At 36.1% G+C, this 22496-nt stretch overlaps 2 protein-coding genes and 1 pseudogene across 2 annotated transcripts; all 3 read left to right on the top strand.

Annotated features, from left to right (window-relative positions):
• The first annotated feature begins 3359 nt into the window (after positions 1–3359).
• LOC148114034 (vomeronasal type-2 receptor 26-like) lies at positions 3360–4274 on the top strand (annotated as a pseudogene).
• A 5956-nt stretch (positions 4275–10230) lies between these two features.
• Positions 10231–10926, top strand: LOC148114033 (vomeronasal type-2 receptor 26-like). Its single transcript, XM_087893649.1, has one exon. The coding sequence runs from the start codon at positions 10231–10233 to the stop codon at positions 10924–10926; it is 696 nt and encodes a 231-aa protein (XP_087749775.1).
• A 699-nt stretch (positions 10927–11625) lies between these two features.
• Positions 11626–22274, top strand: LOC117660116 (vomeronasal type-2 receptor 26-like). Its single transcript, XM_087893648.1, has 4 exons — positions 11626–11703; positions 12311–12437; positions 12982–12984; positions 21373–22274. Exons 1-4 carry the CDS (start codon positions 11626–11628, stop codon positions 22272–22274), a joined length of 1110 nt encoding a protein of 369 aa, XP_087749774.1.
• The last annotated feature ends 222 nt before the right edge of the window (positions 22275–22496 follow it).

Genomic DNA, 22496 nt, shown 5'->3' with positions numbered 1-22496 from the left:
TTAACCAACATTGCCAGGTCCAGGGAAGGCTTCTTGAGGAGAGGCCTCACCACTGCCTCTTTCAAGGCGGTGGGGAAGTCACCCTCACCCAATGAAGCATTTATAATCCCCTGGTGCCAGCCTCGCGTCACCTCCCGGGAAGCCAGCACTAACCAGGACGGACATGGGTCCAATAAACAAGTGGTCGCATTCAGTCTGCCCAGAATCCTGTCCACATCCTCAGGGGTCACAGGATCAAACTCATCCCAGATAACATTCTCAAGACCTGCCCCAGTCCCTCCCCCTGAGACTACCCAGAGTCCAGATCTTCCCGGATCTGAGTGATTTTGTCATACAGATACTGAACAAAATCCTCGGCTCTACCCTCCAAGGGGTCCTCCCACACTTCCTGGTGGAGCAGGGAGTGGGTCATGCTAAACAGGGTGGCCGGGCAGTTATCTGATGATGCAATAAGAGCAGCAAAATAACTACATTTCGCTGCTTTTATCGCCACTAGGTAATTCCTAATATGGGATCTTACCAGTGTCCAGTCTGATTCAGCATGACTGGCCCTCCAACTACTCTCTAGGTGTCTTTTCTGGCGCTTCAACTCCCTCAGCTCCTCAGTGAACCAAGGAGCCAAATAAGATCGGTGCCGGGTCAGAGGCCACAAAGGCACGACGCGATCCAGAGCTCCAGTGGCCGCCCTATACCAGCGGCCACTAGGTCTTCAGTCGAGGTGTGTGCCAGAGCCTCAGGAAATGGCCCAAGCTCCATCTGGAACCTATCAGGTTCCATCAGACGCCTGGGGCGGAACCATCTTACCGGCTCCGCCTCCCTGCGGCGGGGTGCAGCGGTTTGAAGGTCGAGGCGAAGGAGAGAGTGATCTGACCATGACAAGGGGTCGGTAACTATATCCCCTTTCTCAAGATCACTCAGCCACTGTCCAGAGACAAAAACCAGATCCAGCGTGTTTCCCCCTGTGTGGGTAGGGCCATGAATTAACTGGGTCAGGTCCATGGCTGTCATGGAAGCCATGAACTCCCGGGGCACCTCAGATGCCTCACCCACGGATGGCAGGTTGAAATCCTCCATGACCATAAGGCTGGGGGTATCAACTGCCACCGCGGCGATGACGTTGAGTAGCTCGGGCAGGGCTGTTGCCACGTGGCAGGGAGCCAGGTACATGATCAGCAAACCCATCTGAACCCCATGACCCCACTTCACGAGGAGGGACTCACAGCCGGCCGTTTGAGGAACAGTGGTCTCCCTCGGTGTCAGACCTTCTTTAATAATAACCGCTACTCCCCCGCCCCTGCCCTGTAACCTCGGCCGATGGAATGCGAGGGACCCCCCCTCCTGGCCCAACCAGGTCTCCGTAATACCCGCCAGGTCCGCTCCCCCCTCACAAATAAGATCACAAATGAGGGGGGCTTTATTTACTACGGACCTGGCATTGCACAGCATCAGCCGAAGGGTCAGGTCCTGAGGGTCTGTACAACCTGGGGAATGGGTGGAGCCTCGGGGGCCGGAGCATGTCACTGCTTGTAAACAGCGGGTATGTGCTCCCTTGACTCGATATGGCCCCCTGCTCCCGCCATACCTACCCCTCCCACTCACGGTAATGATATTCAGAACACTATCTGGACAAACTCTGACTCCCCCCTCGACCCCAAGATCCCCATCTCCCATGCCGTGCTTCCTTGCCAGGCCCGCCCCTCCCCTTTGTGGGCTATCCCCCATTCCCACAACCCGCATTCCAATCAAATGCTCCCCCTTCCTAGAATCCCTTTAAAAATTTACAAAATTTTTGATATAAAACCCCTCAACCCTCTAGTTTTTGCATGCCACCTCTCGGGGTTCCAAAGCCCGTCATTGAGGTGGGCCCTCGATAAAGTGGAGGGCCAAACTTGCGAGAGGGGGGAGTCTCGCAATGCTAGCAGGTCGGCTTTCTTGTACGTCATTGTACATCCGAGTCCAAGGTGGAAAAGAGGGCCAGTCCAGGGTTCATAGTCATGAATTTAAAATACATTATTCTACTCTTTATTTCATTTTTTAAATAAAATTATCATGTTTTGGTTTCAAACAGAAAGTTAACCAATTACAAAATATAGATATTTAATATATGAACAGAAATGTAATGATATAAGAAAGTGTAACAAATAAGGGAATCGTGTATTTTATTTATTTATTTATTTATTTATTTATTTATTTATTTATTTATTTATTTATTTATTTAATTTCTATACTGCCCTTCTCCCGAAGGACTCAGGGCAGTGTACAGCCTGATTAAAAGCACAAAGACAGACAAAATTTAAAAATAATTAAAATTATTAAATGATAGGCCCAATTATAAAACCCCAAATTTAAAATCCTATATTTAAAACCAATTAAAATCTTTACATTGATAGCCCAGCCTGGCGGAACAACAAGGTTTTGAGGGCACAGCAAAATACATGGAGATCAGAGATTTTACGAATTTCTGGGGGCAGTTCATTCCAAAGGGCAGGGGCTCCCACAGAGAAAGCCCTCCGCCTGGGTGTCGCCAGCCGACATAATTTGGCCGATGGCACCCTGAGGAGACCCTCTCTGTGGGAGCGAACTGGCCGGTGGGAGGCTACTGGTGGCAGAAGACGGTCTCGAAGGTATCCAGGTCCAATGCCATGTGTATGATGCTGACATAACTTTTTAAATGTCAGCTAAACCTCCTTTACAATATCCCTGAATCCAGAACTGGAACTTTCAAAATCTTAATCATCTTTGCCCCCCCCTCCTCCCATTCAGCTTTCTAATCCTCAATATTATTCATAAATATCATGATTTAGTTTGTTGTCATACTTTAGAATAGTTCTTTTTTAAAAAAAAAAAGACATTCTTTTTAGCTACTCGATATTCATGCAGGCAGGAAACAATGTAAACATTTTTTTTTAAAAAAAATTACAAGTTCCATAGAACATTGCCTAAATTTATAAGGAGACACTCGTGCATGTCACAATTTATAGGCTTTAATGTTAAGTCTGATTAACAATAGAGCTAAGGTGTCATTCATCCAATTATATGGCAACTATTTTTTAACCTATGGGGAAAAAAAGTCATTACAAGTTTCAGTACTACTATACTGCTAATAGAAGGGAATAAAAACAAAGACATTATTACTTTATTCCTTTTAATTTTGTGAACTTTTGCAGATATGGACAATTGTTTCAAATGCCCACAAGATCAGGAGCTCACCCTGTTACGCAGCAATAGGGATTCAAACCGCTGAACTGCCAACCTTTCAATCGACAAGCACAGCGTCTTACCCATTGAGCCACCATGTCCCTTTCTACCTTTCTTATAATATGAATAAAAACAACCTATTTGTCTATACAGTGTCCTACATGTATATTGAGAAAATGGAAGATCAGTATGCAAACAAGGAACAGAATGGATGCCTTCCAAAGGTCATTAGTTATTTGTCCTATGAAGAACCACTGGTTATCAGCATAGCCACTTGTACAGTCTTGTTGTCAGCTATTACTGTTCAGATCTTGGAAACATTTTGGAAGCATCATAATACTCACATAGTGAAAGCTCATCTACCTTCTGCTCATCTCACTTCTGCTCTGTTTTCTTTGTTCATTGCTCTTCCCTGGCAAAACACTAACAATAACATGTCTCCTCCGCCAAACTACCTTTGGGGTCATTTTCACCGTGGCAGTTTCTTGTGTCTTGGCAAAAACCCTTATTGTAGTTCTGGCTTTCATGGCCACAAAGCCAGGATGCAAGATGAAGAAGTGGACAGGGAGAAGACTGGCAATCTTCATTGTTCTTTCTTGTATGTTTCCTAAGTAGGCATCTGTGTTGTGTGGCTTGCAACATTCCCCCGTTTTCGAGATAGTGATATGATTTCAATGAGTGAAGAAGTGGTGCATCAGTGTAATGAGTCATCACCCCTCATGTTCTATCTTGTTTTGAGCTATTTGGGATTACTGGCCATTGCCAGCTTCACTGTAGCTTTCTTTGCTCGACAGTTGCCAGATACTTTTAATGAAGCCAAATTCATCACTTTCAGCATGTTGGTGTTTTGCAGTGTGTGGCTGACTTTTGTTCCAACTTACCTGAGCACCAAAGAAAAATATATGGTCACTGTGGAGATCTTCTCCATCCTATCCTCCAGTGCTAGATTGCTAGGGTGCATCTTTGCTCCCAAATGCTACATTATTCTGTTGACACCTGAGCTGAACAAAAGAGAATACTGCATCATATACTGCAGTGACTGCATCATTGAAATTACCAGAAGTGGGTTAGAGTGACATTTAAGTGAAATAGCTTTGTCTATTCATGAGCTAAATTCTTTCTTTCTTTCTTTCTTTCTTTCTTTCTTTCTTTCTTTCTTTCTTTCTTTCTTTCCTTCCTTCCTTCCTTCCTTCCTTCCTTCCTTCCTTCCTTCCTTCTTTCTTTCTTCCTCCCTCCCTCCCTCCATCCATCCATCCATCCCAGTTTGATTATAAAAACTGAGAAAGAGTGAATGACTCAAGGTCATTGTCTCAGTTTCTAAACTTATGCCTTAGAAATTAGTCCAAAGTGGCTCTTCAAATATAATAATTTTGTTGGTTTCAAGCACAAGAGAGGACTACAATTCATAGTTTGATAATTTTTAACCTGATACCTTAACTACCATGTCTTAATAGATCACCATCTTTCTTTATCAAGGCTAAACTTTTCAATTTCTTTGAACTGTCTTCAAAGAGACAATATTTGCTCTCTTTCAGTCATTTTTTTCTTTCATTCATTTCCCAAGATTTCTCAAAAATAATGCACAAAGTGACATCACCTGTCCCTGGAGATTTAAATGGATTCAGATTGAAGAACCATTCCCATATAATTATTCTATTCATCTCAAGAACCAGGACTGATTCTTCAAGGCAGAAGCTTTTTTTTTCAAAAAATCATGATAACCTTTTTCACGGATGGTACACTGAATTGTATTGAATTTTATTCAGTTCAGTTTATTTCAATTTATTTCAATTCAGTTGCTTTAGGTGCCATCAGAAATGACTCAGGGCAGTTGATAGCCTTTGCTTTCCTTTCTATAACTTTCCCTCAACATATTGCAATACAACAGTTATCTAATTAATTGGTGGCCACTGAGATAATGTGTTCTGTCACCTACCTGTTTCTTTATCATTAACACTTTGGGAAATCAGAAAATATATGATTAGTTTTACTATTGGAACCAATGAGGCAAGGGCAGCAGGTGGGGAGGGGGGCAAGAAAGCAGGGAAGCAGATGGGGGAGGACCCAGAACTCTCAGCACAGCAGAGAGACATATTAATGATTTTAAAAGATGCTGGGGACATTGGACTCTGGAATTCTTGGATATGCAAAAAGTTCTACATCATAATATAGTGAAATCCCTATACTATTTTGACACAAATGTAGTCCTTTTCCACTAATTATATACCAAAGATAAATTAAGTAGGTAAGGGAAATGGGGATTTTATGAAGAGAGGAGAGGGGTAAGAATTCTGTAAATATTGTAGTTAAAATAGATGTAAGGTTTCTGTGCTGTTATTATTGATACCTGAAATTTACTTGTGCCATAGGGAATACAGGTTTTAATTCCAAAACAATAAGAATAAATCTACATGGAAAATCCTTCCTAGATATATAACAAAACTGCTGTAAGAGACTCTCGTTATAATTTAAAGAATGGGAGAACTCAGCAATCAATCTTTGCAGGACATATTTGAATTCACAATATTAACATTAATACGCCTATTGCTTATGTTTCCTCACACAGTAAGCCAAACTCAGGATGCTAAATGTAGGGTATGGCATTCCCCACCAAGAGTTCACAGATATTCACAGTCAGGAGATTTCATCTACGGAGGTATCATTTCTTTCTCTATCAACAATGGCAAGAAAATAATCTTCAACCAACTTCCACTCGAACCTGCATTATCTTTGACGTTGGTATTCCTTCCTTATTTTTTCTCTTCCTTACTTATATTTCATACTATAAATATATTTATATATATACTATTCTGCATTAGTATTAATCTTCTCATCGTTCCTTTCAACCATCTCCTCCCACTTATGACTGTATGATTTTAACCTTGTTGCTGGTATCCTTAAGATTTATATTGAATGGTTCCCTATGACTATCATTAATTGTTGTACCTTATGATTCTTGATGAACATATATTTAATTTTTAAAGATATTTTTTATCTTTAACACTGAGAGCAATTTTTTTGTGTGTCCAATCACACTTGGCAAATAAAGAATTCTATTCTACTCTATACTTGATAGGGCCAAACATATCTAGAAAACGTATCTAGCACTTGTTACACAATAATTCCATCGAACCAGGCAAAGGAGAATAGTTATCTTTTGTAGGAAGCAGTTAGCAAAGCCAAGCAGTTTTTTTCTGAAGGAAACTTTAATTTTGAGTCTAGTTGACTGCCTGTACAAATCCCTGAACTTTCTTAGGAAGATTTTCACTACTTGCTTCCCACTGTTTTCTTACTAGTGCCAGAAGAGTATGACTAGCTCAAAGTCAACTACTTGATTCATGCCTAATGATAGACTAGAACGATGGTTTCTCTGTTTCAAAGTTCTGCAAACACCATACCAAACTGGCTGTCTGAATGTATCTAATCCGATTTACTGTCTATTTATTTAGCTTCTGAAGGAAGTGAGTATATACTCTGTCTCCCTTCTATTTTCCCCACTGATGCCAATGTTTTATTATTTTTGAAGGGGACTTTAATTTTGAGTCTAGATGACTTCCTGCACAACTCCCTGAAGCTTTCTTAGCAAGATTTTCAGTAGGTGCTTTCCACCAGACCAAAAAGGCTTTCTGGATATATCTGACTTAGATTACTGTCTATTTATTTACCTTCTTTTGTGATATTAATAAATAACTGATGGCAGTGAATATATACTCTGCCCCCCTCCTATTTTCACCATGGATTCCAATGTTTTACTATTTTTCCAACTTCTGTTTTGAAATTAAATGTTTAATTTTGTATGAAATGATTTTAAAGTATGGTTATTTGAATTTCAGGAATATATTAGATAATTGCTATTCACATAATTTCCAAGATGAAATACCTTGATATATGTAAATGAATACCCAGCCTTTTTCAAATACATTATGACAATAAAATACATTGTGAGAAATTGACTGCTTAAATTATTTTCATTTAAAATTTCCATCTCTTTATTCCTATTTCAAACGGTTTTTCCTCTGTTCTAGTTGTTTCTCATTCTTTCCTATTATAAAGGAGTGAAAGCATCTGCCTACCATCCCTAGAAAATGACTTATTCTAGTCAAACAAAACCCTCCCCCAAACATTTTTACTGTAGTTTTTTACTTACTAAGGCAATCTATGAGATTCCCACTTATATTCCTAAAATTATACTATTTTTTGCATTTTTTTTCTCCTTATAATTTGAAAAATTATAATAAAGAATAGAAATTAGTTAAGCAAATATAGGCTAACTGCACTACTCTTAGTGGAAGTGATAGCTAACATTATTAACATCAAACATTAGGAAACAAAGGAGAACATTTGTAGTTCAGAGTTAAAATGAGGGGTCCTTGGTGCTCTCTGAGTTTAATTATTTTCCTGCAGACATTTCATTACCCAAACTAAATAAGATGAAATAGCTGCAAGAAAACAAACAACGTCAGAGTGCTAGGGTTCCCAGGTGTCCACTATTTGAGCAGATAGTGCACTTTTTTCAGATTATGTTCACTATTTTTTTCACAAAAATAGTGGACATTTTTTTTATTCAAAAGCTTTATGAAATGGTACGTAATCTAAAGCTGTACGGTCTAAGAGAATAAGGATAGGAGAATCATGTTTTGTCTTTTTTTTCATAAGTTAGAATGAGACAAAGATTGAATGTTCATTGCAATAATCACATTTTACACAACAGCGCAAAAAATGCATTAAAGCAATTATCTTTTGATATTGAAAATGTAGTGCTGAAGGTTTTTGCTGAATTTTCAAATTCTGTGAAGAAACGAGAAGAGTTGAAATCATTTTTTGAGTTTTGCGAGTCAGAATTCCATGAAGTTTTGCGCCATGTTCCAACACGTTGGTTAAGTTTGTTTAAAGCAGTCAAAAGATTTCTTTTAAACTGGATACCTCTACAATCGTATTTTATTTCTCTTGGATCTGATGAGTGCCATAAGGTTATCTGGAACCTTATTTCAGATCAGGAAAATGAACTTGCAAAGGACGATGAACCAACAATTTCAGAATTGTATTTATATTTCACGCACTTCTTCATATCAATAATTCAAGACACCCTACTGAAGCTGGAAAACAAGAAAATTCTGGCATGTGATCTTCACATTATCATGTGTAAGCTGCGTGATTCTTTGCAAAAAAAAAAATACGATGAGCAGTTTTTTGGAATGAAAGTTTTATTTGCCTTACATAAAAAACATTTGCCTGAGAATGCCGTGCAAAAGTTCAAGAAAGAAGCCATCAACGTATATCAAAGAGCCATTGCGTACCTAGAAAAGTGGCATAATTTCACCGATTCAGTATATGAGATACTAAATTGTTTCAATCTAATTGATCGCAATAATCCTCCAACTTTAGAAGAAATGACGAACATCTGGTCATTATCACCATGGCAAGAAGATCTTCCCCCCAACACTCTCTTCGATGAAATTTCTGCCTTAGAAGAAGTTTATGTTCATCTGCAGGGTGATTCATCCCTTGATAAGTGGACAAGAAAGAGCCAGCTCCGAGTTTACTGAAACTGTTCCAGTATTGTGCATCAATTCCGGTATCAAATGCAAACGTTGAATTTGTGGACTGACGAACGTAATCGACTGCTTGTATCAGTTCGAAGTGAACTTTGTATATTTTTTAATATTTCTCAACGCTGTACTGAAATTAAAGAATTATTCCTTAAACACAAAGAATTGATGAAAGCTGCGCAGTCAAATAAAAAATACACACGACAGCAAAGTAAAATGTAATTTAATATTTTACATATTATTATAATATATTCGATGTTTTGAATTTTAAGTAAAGTTTTGAAGTGATTATTTTAATACGTGTTAAAATGTTTGTAAGAAAATATATAATTTAATTGTAACCATTTTTTTCTTAATTAATACCTAAGATATTTTAGTGAACAAGAAAACATTATAATGAAAAATAGTATGAAGCAGACAATAAAATACCAAACTGAAAATCTGTCCAATGCTAACAGCATGTAATGAAAATCTTTGTGCAGTGTAGTGACAGAGAATTACCAGCAAATCTTAGCTTTGGCCTTTGCTGTAAAGGAAATCAATGAAAACCCCAGGATGTTACCAAATATTACACTGGGATTCAATATTTATGACAGCTATTTAAATTCCAAATGGACTTATTATGCTGCAATACAATTTCTCTCTTCAAAAAACAAGCTTGTGCCCAACTACAAGTGTGGCATCCAGGATACTCTCTTGGCAGTTACCGAAGATCTGACTTCTGAACGCTCCTATCGGAAACCCAATATTTTGGGCATCTACAAGATTCCACAGGTAGGATATTTCTATGTAGAGAAGGAGGTAGAAATGCATGAGAGCTTTTTCATGCCTAGAGATATTTCTCATAGCTATTAGAAAAAGAAAGAAGAGGAGAGGATGATTTTTAATTAATGATTTTTAAACTCAGGAATAGATTGTTTTACTTTGCTTTCCTATATTTAGGATACTTCTACCCCAGCAGAAAGATATTTTGCTCAGAATTGTATTCCATTGCCTGCTGTATTATAGCAAAAAAGGGATGAATTTCATTGTTTTTTACTTAAAATATGATACAGTAAAAAGTAGAAATTGGAAAACAACAAAAGGCTTTTTAATAAAAAGATAAAAATATCTTAAGTACAAAAGGCTTTGGTAAAGGGGGCATTTATTATAAAACTTGTATGATTGCAATAAAAGTAAAAAAAATCAATAAAAATCTTTTGTAAAATTATATGACTGAATAAGTCCTAATTTCTATACCTAGTGAAGTAGAAGTACAGGGAACCTTATGACCTTTTGAAAAACACTATTTTTTATCTGAATGTCTTTTCAGTTCATATACGGTTCTGGAATGGTGGTGACAGAAAAGGACCAACTGTTTTACTACTATCAGATGACTCCAAATGTACTTTATCAGTATAGAGGGATTATGAAGTTACTCCAGCATTTCAACTGGAATTGGATTGCATTCTTTATTGCCAATGGGATGCATTTAGAGACCGTCATGAATGTCATCATTCCAGAATTTGCAAAAAATGGTATCTGTATTGCAGATATATATACATTCATTATATGCCATGGTGAAAACCACATGAAATGTGTAGAAATGTGTTACTATGAAGTCATGAACAGCAAAGCCAAAGTGCTGGTTTTCAGTGGAGACATGAGTTCCATGATCGTTTTGAGATGGTTGCTATCTTCTGAATTTGAATATGTGGTAGAAAAACCTAAAGGCCATGTTTGGCTTATGACTGCTGGGATGGAACTAAAAAACATCATTGCGCCTTCTAAGATGCCAATACTCGAATTCCATGGGTCATTTTCGTTTACAGTTCATTCTGAGGAAATCCAGGGATTCCAGAAATTTCTCCAGAACAGAAACCCTTTGAATTCCGAAGGAGATGGTTTTATCAGAGATTTCTGGGCTCGGACATTTGACTGTCCATTCCAGGATTCTAGGTTCCATCCTAAGAATAGGGATGCCTGCACAGGGAAAGAAAAACTGGAGAGCCTTCCTGAGCATGTCTTTCCAATGAGAATCACAGGCCAAAGCTATAGCATCTACAATGCTGTTTATGCCGTGGCTCATGCCTTACACACCATCTATGTTTCAGTCTCCAGACACAAGGCAAAGGAAGAACAAGAGAGGAGGAAGTGTCTATATCAGCAGCTCTGGCAGGTAATGACTTTGAAATTGTAAAGGAATGATGTGTGATACTTTTGATATGGCGAAGTTGCAGTATCTATCCGTCCTAGCCAGTATAATGAAGGAGCACCTATAGTTGGTTTTATAGGTAATGAATATTATATTCTGGTTGATTAAACTTTAACTGCCAGCCTGAATTCATTTCCATAAAATTATTACAATTTCAGGTATGAAAGAGAGAATAACATCAATCTGAGATACAGCCGTATATACAGTTGTATATGAGATATAATGGCAACTGAAGCTTAAAAGTTATATTATGATCATGAATTTAAAAATACATTATTCTACTCTTTATTTCATTTTTTTTTCATAAAATTATCATGATTTGGTTTCAAACAGAAAGTTAACCAATTACAAAATATAGGTATTTAATATATGAACAGAAAAGTATTGATATAAGAAAGTGTAACAAATAAGGGAATTGTGTATGATGCTGACATAACTTTTTTAATGTCAGGTAAACCTCCTTTACAATGTCCCTGAATCCAGAATTGGAACTATCAAAATCTTAGTCACCTATTCCCCCCCTCCCCTCCTCAGGTTTCTAATCTGCTGAAAACATTATCATTTAACAACAGTGCTGGAGATAAAATTTCCTTTAGCCAGGAGGGATCTCTGCTTGCAGGATTTGAAATCATTAATTGGGTCACATTTCCAAACCAATCTTTCATTGGATTGAAAGTTGGAAGGATGGATCCTTCGGCACCTCCACACAAACAACTTATCATTAAGGAAGAGGAGATAGTATGGCATCATGGATTTAATCAGGTAAATAGTAATTTATTACCCTGCATTGAAAATCTTTGGCTACTTGATTCTTTCATTGAACCTCCTGCCATTAATTCCAGTGAATTTAGCTTGAAATACATTCCCTTCCAGTTCTTCCAAAGAATGTCATCTATTTTTGATCAGAATTCTCTAGATTTTCTTCCATATGCAGCCAGTTAAAGAAAACTATTTAGAAAATTTAATCAAGTACCCTTAAGATTTTACTTGGTCAGGGTTGTCCAGAAGTAGTCTTATCTTCCAGCATATTATGAATTCTGCATTGATAATTTAGAATTCGAAAATCAGAATTTCCATTTTGTGAAAAAACATCATTTATAAATTTGATAATATTGAACTGGACTTTCTGAAATAGGAGTATCTCACTCTCACAAAATTCACACTTTTTCCCAAGCTGTAGAAATCTCAATTAAATCAATTATTTAATATTAAAGAATCATGCTTTATTACATCTTGAAAAATGTTTCACCAAGAGTTAATCTACTTAGTAATTTGAAAATGTCACTGCATGCCATGTTGTAACCCAAGCATTAATGTTTCTGAGACTAAATCTTTGAGATTGATACTCTTCATCTTATCTTGTCAACAGACACAACCTATCTCTGTGTGTAATGCCAATTGCCAGCCTGGTTATCAGAAGGAGACAAGGGAGGGAGAACCATTTTGTTGTTACAATTGTGTGCCTTGTCCAAAAGGGTGGATATCTAACAAAACAGGTAAGGTGGTAGCTAAAAATAAAAGATCAAACAAATGGCTGTAACATGTTTCTACCTTTCTTAAAGATAAAGGTTTCCCTTGTACATAAGTGCTAGTTGTTCCCGACTCTAGGGGGTGGTGCTCATCTCCATTTCAAAGCCGAAGAGCTAGAACTGTCCGAAGATGTCTTCGTGGTCATGTGGCCAGCATGACTAAATGCCAAAGGTGCATGGAAAGCTGTTACCTTCCCACCAAAGGTGGTCCCTATTTTTCTACTTGCATTTTTTTAAAATGTGTTTTTGAACTGCTAGGTTGGCAGAAGCTGGGACAAGTAACAGGAGCTCACCCTGTTACACGGCAATAGGGATTCAAACCACTGAACTGCCAACCTTTCAATCAACAAGCATAGCGTCTTACCCATTCAGCCACCGTGTCCGCTTCTACCTTTCTTATAATATGAATAAAAACAACCTATTTGTCTATTCAGTGTCCTACATGTGTGTTGAGAAAATGGAACATAAAGCCAAAGAATTGTTTAACATACCTGGACCACTTCTGAAATAGCTGGTAACCCAATAATATTAGTTAATAATAATAATATCAATAATATTATCAGAGATGTTCTCCCCACCTAGATCTAAGCTTCAGCATAAGCAAAATGGGGGAGATTTGGCAGGAGACTTTCGGCTTGTGTCCCAGTTTTGCATCACTCATTCTTTTCATTATTGCAATGGATTTTTTTCCTCAATATTATTCATAAATATCATGATTTGCTTTGTTGTCATTATACTTTAGATTAGTTCTTTTTTTAAAAAAAAGACATTCTTTTTTTTATTTACTTTTATTGAAAAGTTTTACAAAGAAATTTCCCTCCCCCAATATTCCCCCCACCCTTTTTCCCTCTCCATCATCCCCACACCCCTTCCCCCCTTCCCATCCCACCCTCCCCCCAGATTTCCCAGAGCAAAATACAGGGTATTTAAAATTAACAATCATAAGCTAAATTAGCCTAACTATTCTTAAACTACCAAATCCCCCCCTGAAACCTTAACTCCACTATGGATAATACTTCTAAAGTTTAACGTTCATTCATAAGCTATTTGATATTTTCTTGTCTGATACTTATTTTGAATATAATCAATCCATCTTCTCCATTCTGATATGTATCTTTCTTGTGTATAATCCTTCAAATATGCTGAAATTTTCGCCATTTCCGCTAAATTTGCTACTTTCAATGTCCACTCTTCAATAGGAGGCAAAGAGTCCTTCTTCCAGTATTGCGCGACCAACAGCCTAGCTGCTGATATTAAGTTCAAAATCAGTTTAGTCTCTAATGCTGTACAATCCGTCGTTATACCCAATAAAAACAATTGAGTAAATTTCAACCTTTTTTTCAGAATGTTCTGCATCATCCACCAAATTTTTATCCAAAATGCCTTGATTTTCTTACAAGTCCACCATATATGTTAATAAGTTGCATCATCACATTCACATCTCCAACATTTAGCTTGCAAATTCGGATACATACATAATAATTTTTTTAGGATCTAAGTGCCATCTGTAAAACATTTTATAAAAATTCTCCCTCAAATTTTGTGCTTGTGTAAATTTAACATTTCTAACCCAAATCTTTTCCCATGTTTCCATCATCACAGATTCCTGAATGTTTTGTGCCCATTTTATCATACAACCAGTTCCATTTCTGAATCTATTTCCAATAAAGCATTATACAACCTTTTAATATGCATCTGACTTTGATCTCTAATCTGTTTTACCAAGTTTTCCTCATTTTATTTAAAAGTAGTTTTTATTGAATATAAATATTAAAAAGACATACGTAACATATACACAACAAACATTTATACAACATATACACAAAAAGAGTATAATTTCTTCTTAAGCATTTTTTCAGAGTGACATTCTACAATTCTACTTATGATATATTCCTTCACCTCTCCTTAATCTAATAACATTTTTAATTATATATATATATATATATATATATATATATATATATATATATATATATATATATATTTAAGTCGGTAATATTTCCCCCTATATTTTTTGTATATTTCTGATTTTTAACCAATTATACCAATTATTCCATATTTTATAATAGTCTGATTCTTCTCTTTCTTGTAATTCTTTGGTTAACCTATCCATTTCAGCGCATTCTAAAATTTTTCCTATTATTTCTGTTTCACTTGGTGTTTTTTCTTGCTTCCAATTTTTTGCGTAGGTTATTCTTGCAGCAGTTAATATGTGAATTGTGAGATATTTGATATCCTTAGGGTATGATTTGTTAAAGATTCCTAATAGAAATGTTTCTAGTTCTTTTTCAATCTGTGTTTTTGTTATTTATTCCAACCATTTTTTGATGTTAGACCAAAATTTCTTTGCTGCCGGGCACATCCACCATAAATGATAGAAAGTCCCTTGTGCCTTTTTGCACTTCCAACAAATCGGGCTATTTTTAGGTTGTATTTTTGCCAATCTGGTTGGAGACATATGCCACCAATAAAAAATTTTCAGTTGGTTTTCCTTGTACGCCGTTGCTTTCATTAAATTTAGGTTTACCTGCCAGAGCTTTTCCCATTTTTCCAAAGGTATTGTGTGTTTGATGTTTTGAGCCCACTTAATCATCGTTTCTTTGACTGTCTCTTCTTCCAATTTATAGTGTAGAAAATATTTGTAAATTCTACTAATTAATTTATTTTCTGAATCTAATATAATTTTATCTATTTCTTGTTTTTTATTATAAATTTCATATGTTTTTATATGTTCTCTGTATTTGGATTGTATTTGAGTATAAGTCCACCAGTCTATTTCTCTGTGTAAATCTGTCTCCAATTGTTGTTTTGTCTTTAATTTGCCTTGATAGTCAGTTATATCTTTATATCTAATTATTTTTGTCTTCTCTGTTAAATTTGGGTGCCTAATTGATTCTGCTGGTGCTAGCCAATTTGGTATCTTCATATAATGTTGTTTTTTAATTTTAAGCCAAATTTATAATAGTGAGTTCCTTATTGTGTGTCTTTTAAAATATGAATGTGTTTTGTATTTCTCATCCCACATAAAGGAGTGCCAGCCAGTTTGAAGTTCGTGTCCCTCAATTGTTAAAATTCTAGAGTCCTTTAATTCTATCCAATCTTTGATCCACGATAGTACTGCTGCTTGGTAATATACCTCCCAGTCAGGGAGTGCAGCTCCTCCTCTATCTTTTGTATCCTGAAGCAGCTTACATTTTATCCGTAGCCTTTTCCCTTGCCATATAAATTTAGATGTTATTTTATTCAGCTTTTCAAAAAATGATTTATCTATTTTAATTGGGGTGACCTGAAACAAATATAAAAATTTAGGTAATATAGTCATTTTGGTGGCCGAAATTCTTCCTAGAAATGAAATGTGTAAATTTTCCCATTTTTCTAAGTCTTTCTTTGTTTGTTCTAGTAATTTATTATAATTGTTTTCTTTAATTGCTGATGTTCTTGTAGATAACCAGATTCCTAGATATTTTATTTTTGTTGTTGTTTGGATTTGTACATTATCTGTCAATTCTTTTGTTTGGATTTCCGTAAGGTTTTTTACAATTAGCTTCAATTTACTTTTATTGATTTTTAGTCCGGCCACTTCTCCAAATTCTTCTATTTTTTGGAACAAATTAGGTATAGATTCCATAGGATTTTCTATCAAAAACACTAGGTCATCAGCAAAGGCCTGAGCTTTGTATTCTTCTCTATTGATCCTTAAGCCTTCAATTCCTTGGTCTTCTCTAATTTTTTTCAACAGGATTTCCAATGATAGAATATATAGTAAGGGGGAAAGTGGACAGCCTTGTCTGACTCCTTTTGTTATATTAAATTTGTCTGTTATATCATCATTCATAATTATCCTTGCTGATTGCTCGGTATAGATTTCTGCTATAATTTTCCCAAATTTTTCACCGATTTGCATATTTTGTAATTGTTCAATCATAAATTTCCAATTTTGATTATCAAAGGCCTTTTGGGTGTCAAGAAAAACCAATGCTGCCTGCTTCTCTGGGTGTGATTCATAATATTCTAGAGCATTAAGTACTATTCTCATGTTGTTCTTTATTTGGCGTCCCGGCAGAAATCCATTTTGGTCTGGGTGTATCTATGTATTTAATACTGATTTAATCCTTTCGGCCAAGATTGCTGCAAATATTTTGTAATTGGCATTCAATAATGAAATAGGTCTATAGTTTTGTATTAACTGGAGATCTGTATCTTCTTTTGGAATGATTGTTATTATGGCTTCTGTCCATGAATTTGGTATTTTGGCTTTCTCCATAGCTTCATTATATAATCGCAACATATTCTCTCCCAATACTTCTTGCATTGTTTTATATATTTCTACCGGTAGCCCGTCGGGTCCCGGTGTTTTATTGTTTTTTTGCTTTTTCAGTACTTCATCTAATTCTAATTTGGTTATTGGCCTATTGAGAGTTATTCTTTGTTCTTCTGTGATTTTTGGCATTCCTGATTTCCCTATGTACTGTTTTATCTTGTCTTCCTCTATTTTCCCCTGATTATATAAATTCACATAAAATTTCTTAATAATTTCTTTTTTGGCCTCTTTGCTATGTTGAATTTCTCCTTTATCATCTTTCAATTGGTATATCGTTCTTTTTTTCTGTTTTTTTTTCAGGTTATAGGCTAGCCATCTGCCCGTTTTATTTGCGTGTTCAAAATAATTTTGTTTCGCCATTTTTATTTTTTGGGCTAGTTCTATTTGGTTTATCAAATTCAATTTATACTTAATCATTTCCCATTCTTCTCTTATTGTTTTATTCTGGGGCTTTTCCTGGAGTTTTTGTTCTATTTGTTTTAGGTCTTTCTCTAAATTATCTAATTGTTTTTTCTTCTCTTTATTCTTTTTCCTCGTATATGCTATTACTAGGCCCCTTATATATGCTTTTAAAGTATCCCATGTGTTTTGTAAAGAAGTTTCCTCTATTTTATTTATCTGAAAAAAATATTTTTACTTCCTTTTCTAACATCGAATTAAATTCTTTTTCTTTACATAATCTTTATGTAAATCCATCTCTTACGTCTTCTTTCCCCTTTCCAGTTTATGAATAGTGGATTATGGTCTGCCCATTGGTTTGTGCCTATCTCAATTTTTTCTACTTCTATTTTGATATTTGGGGTCATCCATGCCATGTCCAGTCTTGACCAGGAGTTATGCGGATGGGAGTAAAAGGTGTATTGGGCCTCTTCTTCATGTGTTTCCCTCCATACGTCTTCAGCCATAGTAAAGAATTCTTTTGGAAGTATTTCTTTTTTCTTTTGTTTTTTTCCCCAGTTTTGTAGTCCTTCTTTGCATTTACTATTGCATTATAATCCCCTATTACACAAATATCGTCATATTCTAATTCTGCTAATTTTATGTGTAGATCTTTAAAAAAAACCTGTAGTTTTTGGTTAGGTGCATAAATCACTACAATTAACATTTTCCTCTTTCCTATTTCTAGTTCAACCATCACCACTCTACCTTGCTCATCGGTATAAACTAGTTTAGATTGTATTTTTTCTTTTACGTAAATCACTACTCCTTTTTTCTTTTTTTGGGCCAGAGATGAATATAGTTTTCCTAATTTGGGGTTTTCTAGGATTTTTTGATAGTCTTTTTGAATGTGTACTTCTTGCAGACATATCACATCTGTTTCTAATTTTCGTAATTTTGTGAAAATTTGATTCCTTTTCTTTGGGACATTTAAGCCATTAATGTTTACTGAAAAGAGTTGATCTGTTCATCCATTGCCTATCGTATCTGTTTTTTTGTGTTTCTTGTTTCCATCCGTGCCTTAGCTTTTGCACCTTCTCTCTGTTCTCTCTCTTTTTCTTGCCTCTGTCTTATTTCTTGTTCTTGATTTGTTTCTATTGGTTCTTCTTCTTGACTTTTACTATCTGTTTCCTCCTTGCTTTCCTGTTCTTCTTCTAGTCTAAAGTGTGTGTTATAGAATTCTCTTGCCTTTTCTAGAGTGTCTATTTTATATTTTTTGTCTTCCCACGTAATTAAGATCCCCTCTATTGGCAGCCATCTGTACATTATCTTGTATTTGATCAACAGTTGTGTTAAAAACTGATATTGTTGTCATAGATTTCTTACTCTTCAGGGTATCTGTTTTAAGATTATAATTTCTTTATCATTATAGATCACCATTTCTTCTCTAGATTTCTTATAGGCTTCATCTCGGATTGATTTTTTTAAGAATTTGACATGGACTTCTCTCACCAGTCTGTGTTTTCTTATATAATTTGTTTGTACGTGGTAAGTTTCTTCCAATTGTCCTTTTATTTCTTCTGGCTCTTTTTGTATCATTCCTGCGATAATTTCCACCATATTCCCTTCTAAATCCTCATTTTTTTTCTTCTGGGATATTTTGAAAACGCAAGAAGTATGAGGCCTTTTCTATTTTGAGCATGGCCAAGGAATCTGACATTTCTTTATTTAGTTATAGGATTTTTTGTTCTATTGCTTCTACTTTTAATTCCACATTATCTATTTTTGTTTCAGTTTTCCTAATTCTCTGTTCATTTTCTGCTATAGAATTTTGAATGCCCCCAATTTTATCTTTCATGGTCTTGATATCCTCCTTGACTTCTCCTAATTCATTTCTAATCTCTGCATGGAACGTTCTCATTTCTTCCTGATTTTCAGCTATTTTTTCTTGTGTTTGGAGCAGTGTTTCCTGGATCTTTTGAAACCTATCTTGTATTACATTTGGTGCCATTTCCAGTTTTTCTTTTTCTTTTTCTTTCCCCATCATGCTATCTATTGTTTTTTGTTGTGAGGGGGTAGGAGTCATTACTAACGTATTGGTTGTAGGTTTTTTCCCTGTCTTTGTTATGGTGGATGTTGTAGACATTTTCAATATTCGTGTAAAGCTTTCCAACCTTAACATCAATTATTAAGTTATTCCTTAGTATCTCTTTTCCCCTCCAAACACTGCTTATACACCGCACAGCTTGTATATAGTTATATTATATTATATTGCCAATTATCCCAATTGAGCAATTAATTCTTATTCACAGTATAAATCAATTTACTTATCAATCAAGATTTTAGTTTAATTTTCTTAATTTTCTAATTAGCAATCTTTTCAATTACCTCCTTTTTCAATCAGTCTATCTCAGACATACAGTCAACTCATCTGTTATTTTGTATAAAAATCAATCTTTCACTTTAACAATAATTCCTTATCTAACCACAATTTCACAATACAATTTATAGCTATAAAAATATTATCAACTTATATATTTCTTTCAAATATTAAACTTACTAACTAATTAAACAGTTCAAAATTAATAATTCCCTTACCTCTTGTCTTAATTTTTATTTTCTTTAGTCTTTATTGTCTTCTTGCTTTACCTCTCTCAATCAGTTCTTTCACAGTCATAAAAAACGTGATCTGTGTCCGTCTCAGTCTTTTTTTTTTTTACTTCTCCCAGTAATCGGATCTCTGCATTCAGTTTTCAAATCTTTTTTTTTTAACTTAAGTTCTTATTGTCCAAAGTTATTTGTAAATCCAAAGTCCAAAATCCAGACAGGTCTTCTGTATCCGTGAATTTCACCACTTAGTCTGGTATTCCAGTCTCTGCACTAAGTTTTCCGATATTTTGGGGTTTGAATCAGTTATAATTCCCAGGTTCAAACGACTTGTCTATATCCACAGAGTCCACAGGCTGCTCCCTTTGCTCAACTGTAAAAGTCCGCACTCACACCGCTTCGAGCGCTATTTCTCCTTTTCTTATGTTTGCTTAGTCATTCTATGGGTTCCTCTCTTCCGCGCTGTAGTTGTTTCCCCTTTTTTCCTTCTCCTCTTGTATCGCCGCTGTTGTAACCCACTTGTCTTCCTCTGATTCGATCGCGTGTCCCCTGTTTACCGCCTCTATTGTAGGTGATCTATCTGACAGTCACTCGGATTTGCTTCCAATTTTTGCTTCGATCTAGGCGGGCGCCATCACTCCTGTCCGCCGGTAAGGCCTTCTCCACCAATTTAAGAAGTTGATCGCTCGACCTCCCTGATGACAGCGCAATACCAGGGGGCTTCGCGAGTTCCTCTTTCGTTTCCCGATCCCTCCAAGTTCGGGAATGCCCTTAAAGAGCAATTAATGAGGAAATTTGGGTATCAGAGATGGAGCCTCTGTTTCCTCACCCGTTCGTGATGACGTCACCGCCAGAAGTCCTCAAGTTTTCCTCATTTTGCATGACACCAATTTTTTGATCTTCTCTCCATCTAGCTTGAAGCTGACCATACTGAAACCAAGTATAGATTATCCCTTCTTCTTTCAATACATTTTTTTGTCTATACTTATATTTTCTATTGCATGTCTGGGATTTGTCCATATAGATATCTTGTAGTTTAGCTTATACTTATACTTTTTCCAAACCCTCAGCAACGCATTTCTAAGTATATGACCCTTAAACACTTTATCCACCTTTTTTTTTCATATAACAAATAAGAGCCCATTTTTCTTCTCTGGAGCTGATGCCACAAAGTGTGTACCTAATCTTGAATTTATCAAATATTTTTGGTCTGATAGTCTAATATGTGTTTCTTGCAGACAAATAATATCGTTCTTAAATTGTTTCAAATAAAAAAAAGATATTCTTTTTAGCTACTCGATATTCATGCAGGCAGGAAAATGATGTAAACATTTTTTTTTTTAAATTACAAGTTCCCTAGAACATTGCCTAATATTCATAAGGAGACACTGGTGCATGTCACAATTCATAGGCTTTAATGTTAAGTCTGATTAACAATAAAGCTAAGGTGTCATTCATCCAATTATACGGCAACTATTTTTTAACCTATGGGGAAAAAAGTCATTACAAGTTCCAGTGCTACTATACTGCTACTAGAAGGGAATAAAAACAGAGACATTATTACTTTATTCCTTTTAATTTTGTGAACTTTTGCAGATATGGACAATTGTTTCAAATGCCCACAAGATCAGTATGCAAACAAGGAACAGAATGGATGCCTTCCAAAGGTCATTAATTATTTGTCCTATGAAGAACCACTGGTTATCAGCATAGCCACTTGTACAGTCTTGTTGTCAGCTATTACTGTTCAGATCTTGAAAACATTTTGGAAGCATCACAATACTCACATAGTGAAAGCAAACAATCGTGACCTTTCCTACCTTCTGCTCATCTCACTTCTGCTCTGTTTTCTTTGCTCATTGCTCTTCCTCGGCAAGCCACTAACAATAACATGTCTCCTCCGCCAAACTACTTTTGGGGTCATTTTCACCATGGCAGTTTCTTGTGTCTTGGCAAAAACTCTTATTGTAGTTCTGGCTTTCATGGCCACAAAGCCAGGATCCAAGATGAAGAAATGGACAGGGAGAAGATTGGCAATCTTCATTGTTCTTTCTTGTACTTTTCCTCAAGTAGGCATCTGTGTTGTGTGGCTTGCAACATTCCCCCCTTTTCCAGATAGTGATATGGTTTCAATGAGTGAAGAAGTGGTCCTTCAGTGTAATGAGTCATCACCCCTCATGTTCTATCTTATTTTGAGCTACCTGGGATTACTGGCCATTGCCAGCTTCACTGTAGCTTTCTTTGCTCGGAAGTTGCCAGATACTTTTAATGAAGCCAAATTCATTACTTTCAGCATGTTGGTGTTTTGCAGTGTGTGGCTGACTTTTGTTCCAACTTATCTGAGCACCAAAGGAAAATATACGGTCAGTGTGGAGATCTTCTCTATCTTAACCTCCAGTGCCGGATTACTGGGATGCATCTTTGCTCCCAAATGCTACATTATTCTATTGCGACCTGAGCTTAACAAAAGAGATAACTTAATCAGCAGAAAAACCTGAAGATGTCAATTTTGCAGTGGCTGCATCATCGATATTACCAGAAATGGGTTGGAATGACATTTAAGTGGCATAACTTTGTGTATTCATGAGCTAAATTCTTTGTTTGTTTGTTTGTTTGTTTGTTTGTTTGTTTGTTTCTCTCTCTCTCTCTCTCTCTCTCTCTCTCTCTCTCTTTCTCTGTTTCTCTGTTTCTCTCTGTGTCTCTGTCTCTCTGTCCCTTCC

This window comes from Pantherophis guttatus, chromosome 4, assembly GCF_059756535.1.
Source record: "Pantherophis guttatus breed Tessera chromosome 4, ASM5975653v1, whole genome shotgun sequence".
In the NCBI taxonomy this organism is placed as follows: Eukaryota; Metazoa; Chordata; class Lepidosauria; order Squamata; family Colubridae; genus Pantherophis; species Pantherophis guttatus.
The sequence above is the reverse complement of the archived record's forward strand: the minus strand, read 5'-3'. Positions and strand labels throughout refer to the sequence as shown.

What these genes read in the sequence shown, in the direction of transcription:
- LOC148114033 (XM_087893649.1), top strand. Translation starts at nt 10,231, where the DNA reads ATGAATGTCATCATTCCAGAATTTGCAAAAAATGGTATCTGTATTGCA.
- LOC117660116 (XM_087893648.1), top strand. Translation starts at nt 11,626, where the DNA reads ATGGATCCTTCGGCACCTCCACACAAACAACTTATCATTAAGGAAGAG. An exon ending in GGCATCATGGATTTAATCAG is followed by an intron (nt 11,704 to 12,310) that starts GTAAATAGTAAT and finishes TCTTGTCAACAG; the next exon opens with ACACAACCTATCTCTGTGTG.